The 18,695-nt window shown below is 49.0% G+C and overlaps 1 protein-coding gene across 2 annotated transcripts in view; it reads left to right on the top strand.

Annotated features, from left to right (window-relative positions):
* Positions 1-10,985: 10,985 nt before the first annotated feature.
* LOC137415582 (uncharacterized) overlaps positions 10,986-18,695 on the top strand; it is a 35,301-nt gene continuing 27,591 nt past the window's right edge. The window contains exon 1 of one of the 2 annotated variants that reach the window (XM_078767282.1): positions 10,986-11,122. In XM_078767282.1, coding sequence (XP_078623408.1) covers positions 11,074-11,122 — 49 coding nt within the window. In that variant the 5' untranslated portion in view covers positions 10,986-11,073. The remainder of the gene's footprint in view (positions 11,123-18,695) is intronic. The other variant, XM_078767284.1, reaches the window with a different exon arrangement.

Genomic DNA, 18,695 nt, shown 5'->3' with positions numbered 1-18,695 from the left:
CATTACCAGTATTCCAATACAGGTGCGGAATAATAAACTCGCCACAATTGGATATCAACAAAGTAGATATCAAAACAAGGAATCTCCTCACCATAAACAAAATGCTTTACAAAAATCAGTGCATTCCAAGAAGTACCTGCCGAGACGATAAGGCGGTAGTGGCCTAATGGGGATGAACCAAATGCACAGAATGACAACAGAAGGGTTGGCTGAGTTTGTGAAAAGTTCAGCAGACTGCCAAATCCAATTTGTACACAAACAACAAGACAACAAGGCAGAAAAGGTATCCCTGACGCACATAGCAAAAACATTTATAAGACAGTTGTGAACACAAGCTGTCACATATGAAACTGAAACAGCAATGAATACAGCCCGGATGTTTGAGAAAAAGAAAATATAAAGTGAAATATCAACAGATATACACCAACGACTGGATGAAGGATGAAAGAGCAGGAAGATATAAAGAGTTAGACGGATTGGGCATACACAAAGAAGGTTCATTGGAACTCGGCTAAGAAGAGGTCACCTCAACTGGGATGGAGAAGGAATCATAATAAATGCCCACGACTTTTAACCACTCATCCCATACTTCTCTTCCTCATATGTGGTGATTTCAATTGTCGCCAGCATGCAACTTGGATGGGTCTTGGTACCTTTCTCACCAGCCATGGAACTTTGACTCCATGGGACTGACTTAATCTGTGACCTTTCCAACCTGGATTTCTCCAAATGGCAAATCCTTACTTCTGGACTTGGTGATGGCAAACTTCAACATCTCTCTAGCTATTGTCGGTGCATTTTGCTTGCCCATTTCTCTTCACTGTGACATATTTTTACATGGACAGTGTACATCTCTTATTCTACACCATTATACTATTTTGTTTGTACCTTCCCTTCAATTAAGGGGAAATAGAGTATTCTGCCTTTGGTTTTATAATGGGGGAATACACTTTAGCTTTGGTTTATCGAAGGATTTCCGGTTCCGGTACGAGGTTTCCCGTGAGGGGTTTCGGGATGTTTTACACTTGCAGTTTAAGAAAGACTGGAATCGCAATCCAAACTTCTCAGATGTCTTTTGTTCCACGTTAAACGTTTAACTTTCCAGGACAAAGAAATCTTTCTTTATTTCAGGTTCTTTCCCAGCAACGTGGATTGTGAATACAGGGAAGCATGCTTTGATTCAAATATGTTTTGAATATTTGTTATAACGAGGGTGACTGAGAAGAGTAAAAGACTAAGTAGTGAATACGTAAAATAGTCGTGGCCAAAAAATATTGGCACCTTTGCACTTTTTTCAAATAACTCACAATTTTCTCTAAAAATAAGTTGAAATTGACAAAAGTATTTTGTCAGAGAGGAGTCGGTAGAAAGCCGGAGAGGTGTCGGTAGAAGACAGAAAGACCACCTACCTGCCTGCGGTGAGTGAGTGAAAGGCCCTCGGAGTTAGCTTCATCGCGGGAGATTCCAATGATTCTGAACGCTTTGGTTTCAACAGCGTGAAGCCGAGCTAGGTGTGAGGCAGGAGCACCGGCCCATAGGGGAGAACAGTATTCCATTGAGCTGCGGATGAAAGCCTTGTATGTGGTGAGGAGCTCAGGTGTGCCTCGGAAGGACTTCGCACGACGGAGGATGCCCAGTCGGCGACTGGCTTTGCAGGCCAGATTGGAAATGTGGTTTTCCCAAGAAAGATCATGGCAGATAGTGAGACCCAAAAGCTTGAGCGACAGAACTTCTTGGAGAGGATTGTTGAGAAAGTAGATGGGAGGGTTGTCCAGTCGATCTTTTCGGAGAGACATAGTAAGAGCGTAAAGACATAGTAAGAGCTGATTGGTTATTGCCTCCATTCAAATGTGAGCGATGGAAGTAGGTCTTTGTTTTACAAAGCGATGTGGTTTTTCCATAGCGTTTTATAAGCGTGAAAGGTTGTCTGTTTGTTTGTTTGTTTGTTCTGAAACAGCGTCGCCATTTCTCAACGGATCTTCACCAAATTTGGCACGGGGGTCCCTATGCACCACAGAATCACTGATGAACCAAAACATTCCACCGCCCCCCGCACCCCCCCCCCCATCCCCCCCCCCCCCCTGGTACCAAATTTGCCATTTCTCAATGGATCTTCACCAAATCTGGCAAGGGGGTCCCTATGCACCACAGAATCACTGATTAACCAAAAAATTCCACCGCCCCCTACCCCCAACCCCCCCCCCTCCCCCCGGGGACCAAATTTGCCATTTCTCAATGGATCGTCACCAAATTTGGCACGAGGGTTCCCATGCTCCACAGAATCACTGATGAACAAAAACACCCGACCACCCCCACCCACACCCCCCGGGGACCAAATTTGACATTTCTGCACTGCCTCCAAATCAAAGCTATTTCATCCTAGGATACTCTCTCATGGGATGTTTCAGTATGCAATTGTTCACAGCCATTTGCAATAATGTTTACAAATACTGGTATTTTCAGTACAAAAGGTAAGATATAGTTATATTGATTTTGGTGTATGTTTTTCAGTCAATACGCATATTGTTTTTCAATCTCAGAGTGAAACAACAAGAAATTGTCATTGACAACCAGTGGGTGGTGCCCTTCAACCCTCTACTTTCACACATCTTCAAATCACAAATTAATGTTGAAGCATGCTACTCAGTCAAGTCTATCAAGTATGTCTTGAAGTACGTCAACAAAGGTACTGATCAGGCAGTCTTTGGTCTGCAGAGAGAGGAAACCAAAAATGATGAGGTATCAGCATATCAGATGGGTCGTTACATCAGCAGTAATGAGGCTGTGTGGCGTATTCTCAACTTTCCCATTCATGAACGCCACCCCAGTGTTATGCATCTTGAGATCCATTTGGAAAATGGGGAAAGAGTTTACTCCACAGAAGAAACCGCGCTGCAGCGAGCCCAGCAGCCACCTAGGACCAAACTAACTGCATTCTTTGATTTGTGCAAACAGGATTCCTTTGCTAGAAGTCTTCTCTATTGTGAAGTGCCCAGATATTACACCTGGCAAGAAGGGAAAAAGGCATTTCAGCCAAGAAAGCAAGGTGCAACAATCCCTGGACACCCTCACATCAGATCCAGTCAAGTGTTAGGTCGTGTCTACACTGTTCATCCCAGCAACTCTGAGTGCTTTTATCTCAGACTCCTCCTGCACAACATTCATGGTCCAACCTCATTCCAGGATCTCAAGACAGTTGCTGGATATGTCTGTGCAACATACCGCGAAGCTTGCCTGAGAAGAGGTCTCTTGGAAGATGATGCACACTGGAACAATACCTTGGAAGAGGCTGCAGTCTCGCATCATCCAAGCAAGATGAGGCGCCTCTTTGCTATCATTATCTGTGCCTGTTCATCATCCAATCCTGAGCAACTTTGGCATAATCACCAGGACAGCATGACAGAAGACATACTGTATCAAGCACAACAAGAGTCATAAAACCCAAACCTGGAGTTTACCTCTGCCATGTACAACCAAGCACTGGTACTCATTGAAAATACTGTACAGTCCATGGCTGGCAAGGATCTTCAACAGTGTGGACTGCCTGCTCCTGTACGAACTGAACCTGCAACTCTCAGTCGAGAGATGCTTCAGGCAACCACCTATGACATTCAACAGCTGCAACAGTATGTCCACCAAAATGAACCACTCTTGGTTCCAGATCAAAAAGAAGCTTATACAAGGATCAAACAATTGTTGACATCTGACTCGGGTGGAATTGTTTTCCTTGATGCCCCTGGTGGAACAGGCTAAACATTTTTGATCAACTTAATTTTGGCACAAGTTCGTTCACTACAGCAGATTGCTATGGCAGTGGCCTCATTTGGAATTGCTGCAACTTTGCTCACAGGTGGCAGGACTGCTCATTCTGCCTTTAAGCTGCCACTCAACCTGGCCCACAATGAGAGTCCTGTGTGCAATATTGGCAAAGGATCTGGACAGGCACAGGTTCCAAAGCAGGCCAAGCTGATAGTATGGGATGAGTGCACAATGTCTCACAGACTTGCATTTGAGGCTCTCGATCGCACCTTACAGGATCTCAGAGGTAACACTAAAATCATGGGTGGAGTCACACTCTTGCTCTCTGGAGATTTCAGGCAATCTCCACCAGTCATTCCAAAGGGTACACCTGCTGATGAGTTGAGAGCATGCCTCAAAGAATCCTATATTTGGAGACGAGTGGAAAAACTCCATCTTTCTACCAACATGAGAGTTGCACTTAATAGAGATGTCTCAGCAGGCCAGTTTCCAAAGGTTTTGCTTCAACTGGGCAATGGTCAGCTACCAGTAGACACTGAGACTGGAGATGTCACAATACCCCCAAATTGTGGAACAATCATCAACACATCTGAAGAAATGCTATTAAAGGTTTATCCTAGCCTCTCACAGAATTATAAAAACCATGAGTGGCTTTGTGAACGTGCCATCCTTGCTCCCAAAAATGACATTGTGCAGGATATTAATGCCACTGTGGGGGTTACCCCATTGGGACATAATCCACAGGCACGGGACCAGTGGGGCTATTGATGATATGGGCGTGGCGTGTGCTCGGTTGATGGAGCGACGCCCCCTTAAGAGTGATTTTGTGTTATGAAAGATGCATGAGTTCCGGTCGCGAGTTAGTTCTGTTGGAATAAAGGAGCTTTGAACAAGCTGAGAAGTGTCTCGCCCTCTCGTCATCCGCAACTCCAACATTGGTGACCCCGTCTTGCTCTCGAACGTTTTCGGAGCTTCAAACGAACATGGTGACAAGCGCAGTTTTGATTAAACTGCCGGAGTTTTGGGAACGACAAGCTGCCATTTGGTTCGCACAAGCTGAGGCCCAATTCGCCATTCGGAGCATTTCTGCTGACGACACGAAGTATTATTATGTCGTGTCTGCGCTCAGCGGCTCCACTGCGACCAGAGTGGTGAGCCTTCTCCAGGATCGTCCGAAGGGCCGCATGTATGAGACGCTAAAGGCGCTGCTGCTCATAACCTTCGAGCTCACTGAGGCCGAGCGCGCCTGCCAGCTACTTTCTCTACCCGGGTTGGGCGACTCCAAGCCGTCGGAGCTTATGGACCACATGTTGTCTCTCCTGGGCAGCCACGGACCATGTTTCCTCTTCAAAGAACTGTTCCTGCAACAGCCGCCAGGTCAGGTACGGACAGCCCTGACCAACTCGTCTGTTAAGGATTTCCGCGCCCTGGCCAGGGAAGCAGACAAGCTTTTCTCCGCAGACAAGACAAGCCCGCAGACAAGACAGCAATGTAGTGCAGCTGCATGGGACCCCGGCCCCGTCGAGCCTATGCTGCTGGCGATCACCGTCGCGGCCACCATTACGGCACAGCGGCAGAAGGCCCCAGGCTTGTTCTTTTACCATGCAAGGTTTGGGCCCAAGGCCAAGGCATGCCGGCCACCCTGCAGCTTCAGTGAGTCGGGAAATGAGATGGCCGGCGCTCATTAACTGCCATGAGCGTCAGCCGTTCGGGCAGTTTGTTGTTCATTTCAGACACCGACTCCGGACGTCGTTTCCTCTGGGACACAGGGGCCCAGGGGAGCGTTCTACCTGCGTCGGCATTGGACCAGGAGGCCGGGAGTCACGGCCCTGCCCTGGAAGCCGCCAACGGCAGTGCCATTCAGACTTTTGGCAAACGGACCGTGGCACTGTTCTTTGGCGGGCAGCAGTTTACATGGGATTTTGTCACGGCGAGGGTGTCCACCCCCTTGCTGGACGCTGATTTACTCTGTGCCAACGGCCTATTGGTGGAGGTTAAAAATCGGCGGCTCATTAATGCGGAGACATTCAGTTCTCTTCCATGCTCGCTGAGCGGGTCCGCTTCAACGAGGCTTGCGTGCACGCTCTCGACCTCTGATGAGTTCGCCCGCCTCCTCGCCGAGTTCCCGGCCCTTACACGGCCCGCCTTTTCGGCCGTTGCCGTCAAGCACGGGGTGGAGCATCACATTTTGACCACCGGTCCGCCTGTTTACGCCTGGGCTCGACCCGAGGAAACTCGCTATCGCAAAGGCGGAGTTCGACACATTGGAGCGTCTTGGCATCGTGCGACGGTCCGACAGCCCGTGGGCCTCGCCTCTCCACATTGCGCCGAAGCTGGGTGGTGGTTGGCGCCCGTGCGGGGATTATCGCCGCCTTAACGACGCCACTACCCCCGACCGCTACCCAATCCCGCACATCCAGAATTTTCCCGCCCACTCTCGACCTCTGATGAGTTTGCCCGCCTCCTCACCGGTAATGTTTTTTTTTCTAAAGTGGACCTCGTTCGTGGTTACCACCAGGTCCCGTTCCGGCCGCTGGACGTTCCTAAGACCACGGTGATTACACCGTTCGGGCTTTTTGAATTCCTCCATATGCCTTTTGGGCTCAAGAACGCGGCCCAGTCTTTCCAGCACCTGATGGACAGCGTGTTGCGGGATTTGCCATTTCTGTTCGTCTACCTGGACGATATCCTCATAGCCAGCGCTTCCAGGACGGAGCACATGCTTCACCTCTGAGCGCTCTTTGAACGCCTCAGTCAGCACGGCCTTATAATTAACCCGACCAAGTGCTTGTTCGGGGTGGCCGCAATTGACTTTCTCGGCCACCGCATCACAAGGGAGGGGGCTGTCCCACTGCCGTCTAAAGTGGGGGCTGGGAAGGATAATACGGTCACCGATTGTCTCCCCCGGCCCATAGCTGGCGCGGTTCACCTTGGCATTGACGAAGCCCGCATGGTGGCCGATCAGATCTCCGACCCGGATGTCCAGGCCTGCAGGGCGGCCGTCTCAGGGCATCGACTGTCTGATGTGCCGTTCAAGGACACGGGCACCACGCTACTGTGCGACATATCTTTGGGACAGCCTCGCCCCGTCGTACCCACCAGCTGGAGACGGCTGGTGTTCGATGCCATCCACGGTCTTTCTCACCCGGGCAGGAAGGCGTCGCAAAAGTTGGTGGTGGCAAAGTTCGTTTGGCACGTGCTCAGGAAGGGCCAACACCTCCGTCAAGTGCCAACGCTTGAAGGTGCATCGCCATACCCAGGCCCCATTGGCGCCATTCACAGTGCCCGAGCGATAGTTTGACCATGTTAACGTGGACCTGGTAGGGCCCCTCCCCCCCTCACGGGGATTCACCCACCTCCTCACGATGGTTGATAGGACCACCAGGTGGCCAGAGGCCATCCCGCTCACATCTACAACGTCCGCCGATGTGGCCCGGGCGTTCATCGGCACTTGGGTTGCCCATTTTGGCACCCCCTCGGACATCTCTTCAGAAAGGGGGCCCCAGTTCACTTCAGAGCTCTGGGGTGCTGTTGCCCAGGGGTTGGGGGTAAAGCTCCATCGCACCACTGCATATCATCCCCAGGCTAATGGATTGTGTGAGAGGTTCCATCGCTTTATGAAAGCTGCTCTCAGGGCCAGCCTCCGGGATGACAGTTGGGCCGACAGACTTCCGTGGGTCATGTTGGGCCTCAGGACAGCCCCTAAGGATGACCTCCAGTCCTCATCCGCGGGGCTCGTCTATGGCCAGCCGCTGCGGGTTCCCGGGGAGTTCATGCCTGATGCCACAAGCCCCTGGTCCGCTGCCCGTCAGCGGTCGGTTCTCCGGGAGAATGCCAAGATGTTTGCACCAGTGCCCACATCTCAACATGGTTTGCCTCAGGCCCACGTCCCACCAGATCTACGTACAGCGGAGTACGTCTTTGTTCGCCATGACGCACACCGGGGGCCGCTTCGGCCGCCTTACGACGGGCCTTTCCGCGTTCTGGAGGCTGGGGACAAATCCTTCGTGGTCGACATCGGTGGCAAACCGGACCACCTTTCGGTGGACCTCCTCAAGCCGGCTCACTTAGACCTAGACCAGCCCCCTCGAATGGCTCAACCCCCACGGCGGGGCCGTCCCCCGTCGGGTAGGTCCCCGGTTGGCCCGCCCACCGCCAAGCCGCTAACAGTCCCTGCTCAGGTCATCAGTCGTTTCGGCCGGGTGGTTAAGGGCCCCCAAAAACTGACATTGCCCGTGCGAGTGAATTCTGGGGGGGGGCGCATGTGGGGGTTACCCCATTGGGGGACATAATCCACAGGCATGGGACCAGTGGGGCTATTGATGGTATGGGCGTGGCGTGCGCTCGGTTGTTGGAGCCACGCCCCTTAAGAGTGATTTTGTGTTATAAAAGATGCATGAGTTCCGGTCGCGAGCTAGTTGTTGGAATAAAGGAGCTTTGAACAAGCTGAGAAGTGTCTCGCCCTCTCGTCATCCGCAACTCCTACACCACCATCATTCAACACCCACCAGACCAATCCACATGGTACAAGTCAGTTGACACTGTAGTTGATCTTGATGATGCTGTCAACTATCCAACAGAGTTTCTAAACTCTCTTCAGCTCACTGGCGTTCCACCTCACAATCTACAACAGAAAGTGGGATCCCCCATTATGTTGCTACGAAATTTGGATGCACCAAAACTCTGTAATGGTACAAGACTCGCTGTCAAAACTCTTATGCCCCATGCCACCATCGAAGCCACCATCCCACCCCCCCCCCTTCCACCCCCCCTCCCCCTTCCCACGCCTCCTCCCCCCAAGCCCTCTCCCTCCCACACATCTCCCTGCTCTTAAATGTTGTGTGCTCTCAAGTGTTTGTGTGCTTCCCCTTCTCTTGTCTTCCGCTCCCTCTTTTTATATATTTTGTTTGTCTGGTTGATTTGTTTGTGAAGTAAATGTCAGCTCTTTCACGAGCCTCGATTCAGTATACAAAAAAAAAAAAAAAAAATCCCAACAGATATGCCATTTCAGTTCAAGCGCCTTCAATTTCCAGTGAGACTATCATTTGCTATGACCATCAACAAGTCTCAGGGACAGTCTCTCAAGGTTCCTGGAATTGAACTGACAAGTCCATGTTTCTCTCATGGTCAACTCTACGTTGCATGCTCACGTGTTGGGGCAAGCACACATCTTTTCATCAGAGCACCAAACGGCAGAACAAGAAATGTTGTCTACCCCAGAGTTCTTGCTGACTAAAACATATCTGTTAATATTTTACCTAGGCAGCGCTGGTGGCCCAGTGGATCATGTGCTTGCTTGCCACGCAGACGAACCACATTCCAATCCCAGCAGCGGCAAAAAATTGTGAAGCCACCAAATGTGGCCCGTTCTGAGATATAGTCCCTAAATGTACCTAAACTTGGACCTAAATCACCAACTCACTCACTCTTTTTTAACTTAAATGACTTAACTTTCGCAAGTTCTTATGTGATGTACATATAATTACATACAACATGAACTACATAACAACTTGCTATAAGTCAAGTCATTTACTTTCAACATATTTGGAACCTGGGCAACGCCGGGTACCTTTGCTAGTTTATATAAACTAGGGCATGCCCGTACTATATATATATCTAAAATTATATCCCCCCCCCTCTATTTACATGAAATGGTTTGGTCCAAAGCGAACGGCTTGCGAGTACGGTGACAATCCCCCCCCTCTATTTACATGAAATGGTTTGGTCCAAAGCGAACGGCTTGCGGAGTTTGGTAAAGAAATCGCCATAGCGTGCACAAATGCGCAGGAAAGCGAAAGAATCGCAAATTAATTTTAATTAGTTTTAAAACATAGTTTAACGCCAACATAGTTTGCCAACGTGAAATAAATGAATACGCTCTCAAATGTGCCGTCCGAGGCAGAGTCTGTTCGGCACGTTCGGCACACGTGATAGCTCGCTGCTCTCTGATTGGTTGAATCGTTTTTTGGACATAGCTCGGTAACTACTTGTCCGATTAATATGAAACCTTGAAAAGGCACATCCTCGGGTCCCCAGCAATATACCTGGCAAGTTTAAAGTATATCGGACCCGTGGTTGTCGAGAAACAGCGGTCACAGACAAACAAACACACACACAGACACACAGACACACACACACACACACACACACACACACACACACACACACACACACACACACACACACACACACACACACACAGAGATTGCTGGAATTATAGATATAAATACAGTCGTGGCCAAAAATATTGGCACCCTTGCACTTTTTTCAAATAACTCACAATTTTCTCTAAAAATAAGTTGTAATTGACGAAAGTATTTGACCTCCACAATTCTTTATTTCAATGTTAATATTGCAGAACCTTTCTTTTGATTCAGAACTTCATTTGATTGTTATTCTTAAGATTGAAGAATAACAATCCTTCGCTGCAATCTTCGATCAAGTTTTCTCTTGCGTCCACGTCCAGGGAGGTGGGCTGCAGTGCCGTGGGCCTTAAACTTCCTGATAACATTGCGTACGGTGGACACAGGAACATCAAGATCTCCAGAGATGGACTTGTAGCCTTGAGATTGTCCATGCTTGGCCTCAATCTTGTGTCTGACCTCCTCAGACAATTCTCTAGTTTTCTTTCTTTTCTCCATGCTCATTGCTGTGCACACAGTGACACAAAACAGCTGAATGACTCCTTTTCTCTGTTCAAACTGGTTGAATGAGTGATTTTATATTGCAGGCATCTGTAACTCACCACAGGTGAGTTCAATTCCAAAGTAAAGGAGAAGCACCTGCTTTAAATGTAATTATTTTCAACAACTTATAAAAGCTGCCAATAATATTGTCAGGGCCATTTTAGGATTCCTGTGTGGAATAAGCTAAGATTTAGTAATTTTTTCAGCTTTTTTGTTTTGTTCCACAGCAAACCAAAGAAATACATGTGTGGATACCAAAATATATTTTAATTTCAACAATTTTCTGGAAGTAATGGTGCATTATTTGAAAAAAGTGCAAGGGTGCCAATATTTTTGGCCACGACTGTATAAATAAGGCGAATGGTAATCGATATATACATGTATATATATTTATATATATATATATATATATATATATATATATGTATATGGCGATGTATATATATATATATGGCTATGTGCACTCCCTTTGAGTATATGTGCTCTGACATCGATATACGTACTCCCTCCCCTTTGAGCTCGTCGGGTTATGATTTTCGAGGCATTTCGACCCATTATAAGTTGTAAAACAAAGCTCCCTCTATCGGCTGAATGGATAAAGCGAACATTTGGATGTTGCATTTGAGTAATGGCGAACGTGCAGCTTGGTCTGGTGTTTGTCCTCATAGCATATGCTGGTAAGATCGTGTTCACGTGACATAAATAATATTATTCATCGTAGCGATTCAAGATAATTTTGCGACTTGATCATTATTGTGATATTTGATGATGTTTGTTGTCTTCATATTGTTCTCTGATCCAGAAATGTGTTGAGGAACAACAGGAGTTGATTTGTATTACAGGGAAACTGTCATGAACAGCTCGGTCATCAAAGTTATTATCCATCTTGTGGAAAAGTTTGCTTTTCCAGGGCTTCGCGAATCCTGAGCATACTCTCGATAAATTACATTTGGTTGTAGTTTTGTGTTGTGGATTATATTATATTAGTCATTAGATGTAGTAAAGAACTCGTATCCGGATTCAGATTCTGATCTTGACCAAAATCGAATCAATTTGTCCTTGTCATTTGTCACAAACCCAACCTGTCCCCCAAGGTTTGTCATTATGCGTCCACAACGTTTTGAGATATCCTGTTCACAAACAGACAGACAGACAGACATGGCAAGGATGAGTCAAATTACCTCATATTCCTTGTTTGCGGTTGTATAGGATGTAGCGACGATTACCTGCACTCATTGTAGTCCCGTGGAGACTGTCGAACCTTTGCATATTCATTTCCATTCGGGATACAGAATATAAATAATTGAATGCAATTACTTTATTGTTTCGATTCGCAACAGCGAACTCACCTTCAAACCGACTGCCATTGGCTCAGCCAAGCTCTTCTCATCTCCCAGCCAATCAGAAAACCATTATTTCTTCTTTTAACATTCATATCATTAAGAATTGTGATTTTTCTGGTTGACCTCGAGCAAATTTCGGGTTTTTTTTTTTTTTTTTGAATACAAACTCGAGGCTCGTGAAAGGACTAACATTAATCACACAAAAAGTCAAACAGACACATAAAACATAGAATAAAGGGAGGAGTAGACAAGATGGGGAGAGAGGAGGAAGGACACAAACACAACATTTGAGAGCAGGGACATCGAGAGATCTGTGGGAGGGAGAGTGCTCGGGGGGAGGAGGCGTGGGAAGGGGGGGGGCGGGGTGGGAGAAGTATAAAACACATGGACACTGCAAGGACTTCCAGGAAAGAAGTCGGTATTTTAAAAAAGTGGCTCTGGGGTGAATTGGCTGGGGTAGAAAAGATCAAGGTTTTGGATTTTTTTTTTTTTTTTTTTTTTTTTTTTTTGTATACAAGGTCGAGGCTCGTGAAAGAGCGAAAATTAATCACACAGAAAGACAAACAGACACATAAAACAAATAACATCGGGAGCGGTAGACAAGATGGGGAGAGAGGGGGAAGGACACAAACACAACATTTGAGAGCAGGGACCGAGAGACATGGAGACATCGAGAGATCTGTGGGAGGGAGAGGGCTTTGGGGGGGAGGCATGTGAAGGGGGGAGGCATGTGAAGGGGGGGAGGCATGTGAAGGGGGGGGGGGTGGGAGAGGTATAAACATATGGACACTGCCAGGATTTCCAGGAAATAAGTTGGAATTTCAAACAAGGTGGATCTGGGGTGAATTAGTGGGGGTAGAAAAGATCAAGGTTATGGATGGGGGAAGATAAGAGATGGTGGTGAACAGCTGTTTTAAAGACCTGGAGGGAGGAGTGGGATTGAAGAGAGTGAGGGAGTTTGTTCCAGAGGTGGAGTAAAGAGGAATGAAGGAGTGAAGGTGAGCAGAGAGTCCTGATTTTGCCACTTTAACCATAAGAGGGTGGCTGGCAGATCTTGTGCGACCTGCCGGAATATTTGGGGTATAGAGCACAGACAAAGCTGGGGGAACAAGGCCGGAGAGGAGTCGGTAGAAGACAGAAAGACCACCTACCCTACCTGCCTGCGCTGTGTGATTGAAAGGCCCTCGGAGTTACATCTTATCTGTCCCCAGGGACAAGGGTATGGAATTGTATTTTTAAAATATCAAAGAACAGGCTTCATCAAACGTTTGTGTATTAATCACTGGATGTATTTTACGTTGATGTTGTTTATCCCCCTCCAACTCCCCCCTTTTCCAAGTGTTGGATCCGCTCCACCTCTTTATTGTGTTATTTTGGGTCTTCATAAGTTATTTTCCAGAAATCTTCAAATTTATCTTTTTCAGGGGTATTTGATACACTTTGCTTTTAGTTCGCTTAGTTCTCGGTAGAATATTTTTGGGTTATTTGCAAACATCTCAGTTTTGTTTCCTCCCTCTGTTACCTCGCACACACAAAGTGAAATCTGGGGTTAAGCAATTCCTTCATGTCCATCTGTCTATCTAATCAGTTTATGATCATGATCGTCGGTTTATGATCGAGGAACAGCTTATTTAAATTGAATGTTGTATTTTGAGCACGAATCGGAACATGGATAGGAAGACAAGTTTGCCCCCGCGAACAGCAAGACCCACCAGTATGTACTTGCACACTGTGTGGGTTATAGTGTTCTATCGTGTGGGGTATCAACTCTCTAGTTGACTTTGTGTGAGTTTTTAAAATCCTCCTAGCTCTCATATCTATTTTGAGTTTGTTTTCAGCAACGATTATGTCCAGGTCTTTATCTGCAGTTTTATATTTGTTTTTTATTTTTTAGATTCTTTTCATTAACTTTGGGCTTCAGTTTCCTCCTCTGAATTTCTGCATTTTCCCATTTCCTTTCTCAGTTGTTCGCTCTGTGTCATTAATCTCCGTTTCCATGGTGGTGTTTCGTCTCTGTCTGTCGGGCCTGGTTTGTTCTTCTGGCATTGTTTGCCTATTACCTTTTCTTGAATGAGCAGTGCTGCTGCAAAATTCACAAGGTATTGATTTGCTTCAAGGGGTATGACTTTGGTATCATTCTTCTGAGTGCTCAGTTGGTCCTCTTTACTAATATTTTTCTCCATTTGTTGTTTTCTATTCTATATAGTTGTGGTCTTTCCCTGAGTGGTGTCGATCTGATCTCTTATTGTCTCAATCTAAATTATATTGGCCAACTCTTCTTCCGGTCTACACTACTCATCGTCGTCATCTTCTTCATCTTCTCTGCTTAGTTGTTCTCCCTCGTCTTCCTTGTCATATCATTCTACCGTTGCTGCTCTTATCCATTCTGTCTGTGTAGGTGTCATCTGGTTTGGGTTAGCGGATTGGACGTGTTCTCTCTCCAGGGGGAAGCCTGCATCATTTATTCCTGTTATATTCTGTGCCACAACAGCCAAGTCCATCCCCATTCCCCTCTTCATCATGTGGCAACCACTATACTTCGACCATGCTTCTCTCTCATGCCAATTGCTTTCTGACACCAGTTTGTATTTCCGATATTTTGTCTATAGTTATATATTTGTGGATGATTGACGTCACTCTTTCAAATTTATATCGTAGGGTCATTTCCATTCTGCCAGCCAATTTAGTTAATCTCAGTTCGTGTACGAATCATTTTCCCTTCCCTTTTATCCCCCATGCTTCATGCCTGGAATGCACTTTCAAATGAAGAATGATCTCCTGCTTTCTTCCAACCTCCAGCTTCCCCGTTTGAGGCTCTGGTCTGGAGTTTTTATTTCTGGTGCCATGGGGACAGCCCTGGGGACCCTGGTGTGTGTATTGTTATGGTCGTTGGTCACTTTCGTTGCCCAGCACAAGTCCTACGCATCGTATTAACACGACCGCAGCGGTCGATCACTTCAGGGTCTTTCTCGCCGGATTACATGTCCAAAAGCCACAATACTGTGTGAATTGGAAGTCCTAATCCACCAAGCGTGCATGTCATATGCAAATGAGGCTGAGTGAGCCTGACATGCAATGCAATCCAGGTGTACAGTGTCGACTCACCATCGCCAATTATCCCTTAACGGTCTTTCTTAATCACCATGGGAGAACCACGACAACCAGAATTCACCCCAAGACCAGGTATCTCTATATATAAAGGAGGAGTGTCTGTGTATGTGTGTGTGTGTGTGTGTGTGTGTGTGTGTGTGTGTGTGTGTGTGTGTGTGTGTGTATATATATGTGTGTGTGTATAACGGTGTGTCTGTCTGGATGTCCGCTTATAACTCAAGAACTACACATCGGAGAAAAGTTTTAGACACAGATTCGGAATCAGCATAAAATCCTGGTGGTTATAGGCTACGTTTTATTTTAATATCAATAGTTTAAAAAAACCGGGCCACCTGCAATTCCATGGTAGTTTGTGGCGGCGCTAGACGTTCGGGGTGTATTGCAATGGTTTGTCGGGTTTGGCTGTGGGTCCAGAATAGCTCCCATTTCCTCATGTTCTTCCACTTTTATTTTGATTCTTCTGTTACAACGCCTTCCTTATGTACCTTATATCCCCCCGACAAGGCCTCTACATAATTTCATGCGGCAGAATTTCGTGCATTTTGAGTGAAAGAAATGAGACGAAGTTGTAGGAGGAAGAAGAGGCGCGGCCATTGTGGAGGGCCTCGATCGTGAGTGGAAATGGCGGGAATTGCGTTTGTATCATAAAGTAAAGGATCTGCATTCATTTCTGAACTTGCATTGGTGGATTGTTATACATCTGCATTATTTTTCATAAAAAAACTTGATGTTGAACTTGTGGCTCCAAGCATTGACAATATATATAGCCCTCATTCAGGTAAAAATAAAAGTAAAAATCCTGCTATCGCTTGCCAAGCTAGCCGTTCCCCCCTCCTCCTCCCCCTCCCCTCCTCTTCTCCCCTCTCCTCTTCTCCCCTCCTCTTCTCCCCTCCCCCCCTCTTCTCCCCTCCCCCCCTCTTCTCCCCTCCCCCCCTCTTCTCCCCTCCCCCCTCTTCTCCCCCTCCCCCCTCTTCTCTCCTCCCCATCCTCTCCTCCCCTCCTCCCCATCCTCTCCTCCCCTCCCCCCCTGTTCCCCTCCCCTCCCCCCCTGTTCCCCTCCCCTCCCCCCCTGTTCCCCTCCCCTCCCCCCTGTTCCCCTCCCCTCCCCCCCTGTTCCCCTCCCCTCCCCCCCTGTTCCTCTCCCCTCCCCCCCCCGTTCCTCTCCCCTCCCTCTTCTCCCCTCCCTCTTCCCCCCTCGCCTCCTCCCCCTCGCCTCCTCCCTCGCCTCCTCCCCTCGCCTCCTCCCCCTCCCTCCTCTTCTCCCCTCCCCCCTCTTCTCCCCTCCCCCCTCTTCTCCCCTCCCCCTCTTCTCCCCTCCCCACCCTATCCTCCCCTCCCCCCGTTCCCCTCCCCTCCCCCCCATTCCCCTCCCCTCCCCCCCGTTCCCCTCCCCTCCCCTCCCCTGCCCCCCGTTCCCCTCCCCTCCCCCCCGTTCCCCTCCCCTCCCCCCCGTTCCCCTCCCCTCCCCCCGTTCCACTCCCCTCCCCCCCGTTCCCCTCCCCTCCCCTCCCCCCCCCCCCGTTCCCCTCCCCTCCGTTTCCCTCCCCTGCCCCCCGTTCCCCTCCCTCCCCCCGTTCCCCTCCCCCCCCGTTCCCCTCCCCTCCCCTCCCCCCCGTTCCACTCCCCTCCCCCCCGTCCCCTCCCCTCCCCCCCCGTTCCCCTCCCCTCCCCCCCGTTCCCCTCCCCCCCGTTCCCCTCCCTTCCCCTCCCCCCCGTTCCCCTCCCGTTCCCCTCCCTTCCCCCCCCCCCCCGTTCCCCTCCCTTCCCCCCCCGTTCCCCTCCCCTCCCCCTCCCCCCCCGTTCCCCTCCCCCTCCCCTCCCCTTCCTCCGCCCCCCCTTCCCCCGCCCGGCAATGCCGGGTACTTCCCATGGCCAGCTGTACGTGGGCTGCTCGAGGGTTGGAAAACCAAGCAATCTTTATGTCTTGGCACCAAGTAAGAAAACCAGAAATGTTGTATACCAAGAGGTTTTGAGAAATTGAAAATTGACAAAACGCCATGTAGGAAATGTACTGTGATATTGCTCTAAAATATACATGTTCTTTTCATCATATATTTGTATTATTCTTATTCAACCCGGGCAAAGCTCCCCCTCTCCCTCCCCTCCCCCCTCCCACTCCCCCCTCACCACCCTCCCTCCCCCCTCCCACTCCCCCTCACCACCCTCCCTCCCCCCTCACCACCCTCCCTCCCCCCTCACCACCCTCCCTCCCCCTCACCCCTCCCCCCTCACCACCCTCCCTCCCCCTCACCCTCCCCCCTCCCCACCCTCCCTCCCCCTCACCCCTCCCCCCTCTCCTCCACCCTCCCTCCCTCACCCCCTCCTTCCCCCCTCCCCTCCCCCTCCCTCTCCCTCCCCCCTCCCCCTCCCCTCCCCCCTCACCCCCATCCCCTCCCCCTCCCTCACCCCCTCCCTCCCCCTCCCCCCTCCTCCTCCCCCTCCCTCCTCTTCTCCCCTCTCCTCCCCCTCCCTCCTCTTCTCCCCTCCCCCCTCTTCTCCCCTCCCCCCTCTTCTCCCCTGCCCCCCTCTTCTCTCCTCCCCTGCCCCCCTCTTCTCTCCTCCCCATCCTCTCCTCCCCTCCTCCCCCGTTCCCCTCCCCTCCCCATCCTCCTCCCCTCCCCATCCTCCTCCCCTCCCTTCCCCTGCCCGGCAATGCCGGGTACTTCCCATGGCCAGCTGTACGTGGGCTGCTCGAGGGTTGGAAAACCAAGCAATCTTTATGTCTTGGCACCAAGTAAGAAAACCAGAAATGTTGTATACCAAGAGGTTTTGAGAAATTGAAAATTGACAAAACGTCATGTAGGAAATGTACTGTGATATTGCTCTAGAAATATACATGTTCTTTTCATCATATATTTGTATTATTCTTATTCAACCCGGGCGAAGCCGGGTACCTCAGCTAGTATTTCATAAACAAATGGCACATGCGGAGGGGAATATACAAGAAGCAATAAGAACACATAACCAGTATGGAATGAATAAACAACCCCCTTACCCACAACCGATCATACGCGCCAATGTCACCAAGGAACAAATGGGAGATCCCTAAATATTATATGCCTTAGACCCGATCAAGCTCACTACGTAGAGAGACAACAGATAAAGGCAGACAAAGCAGGAAATACCTCAGATGTGCCGAGGTGGCATAACTGCTAAGGATGCATGGCGGTAGACCTGTCACGCCCCCTCTCAGACCCTGTCAGCGCACCAGCCAGTGCTTGAGAATACAGGGATAGGAAGAGGAGGAGAGGTGTGGCTGGCTAGTGGGGGTGTGGCGCAACAGGACAGCCCGATAAGCAGTACAGCCCGATGGTTCAGGAAACTTTTCCCATCTCCCCTGCTGTCCAAGCTTTTAAAGTCTCTGCCCCCCCCCCCCCACCTCTAGTCCTAACATGCTTTTCCCCCTGCCCCACCCCCACCCTACTTACTATTGGGCTTGAGCCCAGTCTGGGGGTGGAGCAGCCCCTCCCAACTCTTCATTCTGAATCACTGAGGTAATGAGCCACTGGATGATGGCGCTTATAGCATTCTCCTGTCAATCATCAATAATCACACCACAAGGCCTATCGAGTGTTTTAAAGCAGCACATAAAGGACATATTACAGGGGAGAAAACGTGAAATAAAAGGTCAAACGGGATGATCATTTTAGACATACACATGAGAAAGGTTAACGATGTCAATCTAGACATAATAGCGATGCATATCTAATATCACATTTAATTACTTAACGCTTATGCTAAGCATTTACTTAGGAAATATCTACACCATATTAAACACCTTTAGCCCTCGAGGAGT

This window comes from Myxine glutinosa, chromosome 13 (genome assembly GCF_964187855.1).
Source record: "Myxine glutinosa chromosome 13, kmMyxGlut1.1, whole genome shotgun sequence".
Taxonomy (NCBI): Eukaryota; Metazoa; Chordata; class Myxini; order Myxiniformes; family Myxinidae; genus Myxine; species Myxine glutinosa.
The sequence above is the reverse complement of the archived record's forward strand: the minus strand, read 5'-3'. Positions and strand labels throughout refer to the sequence as shown.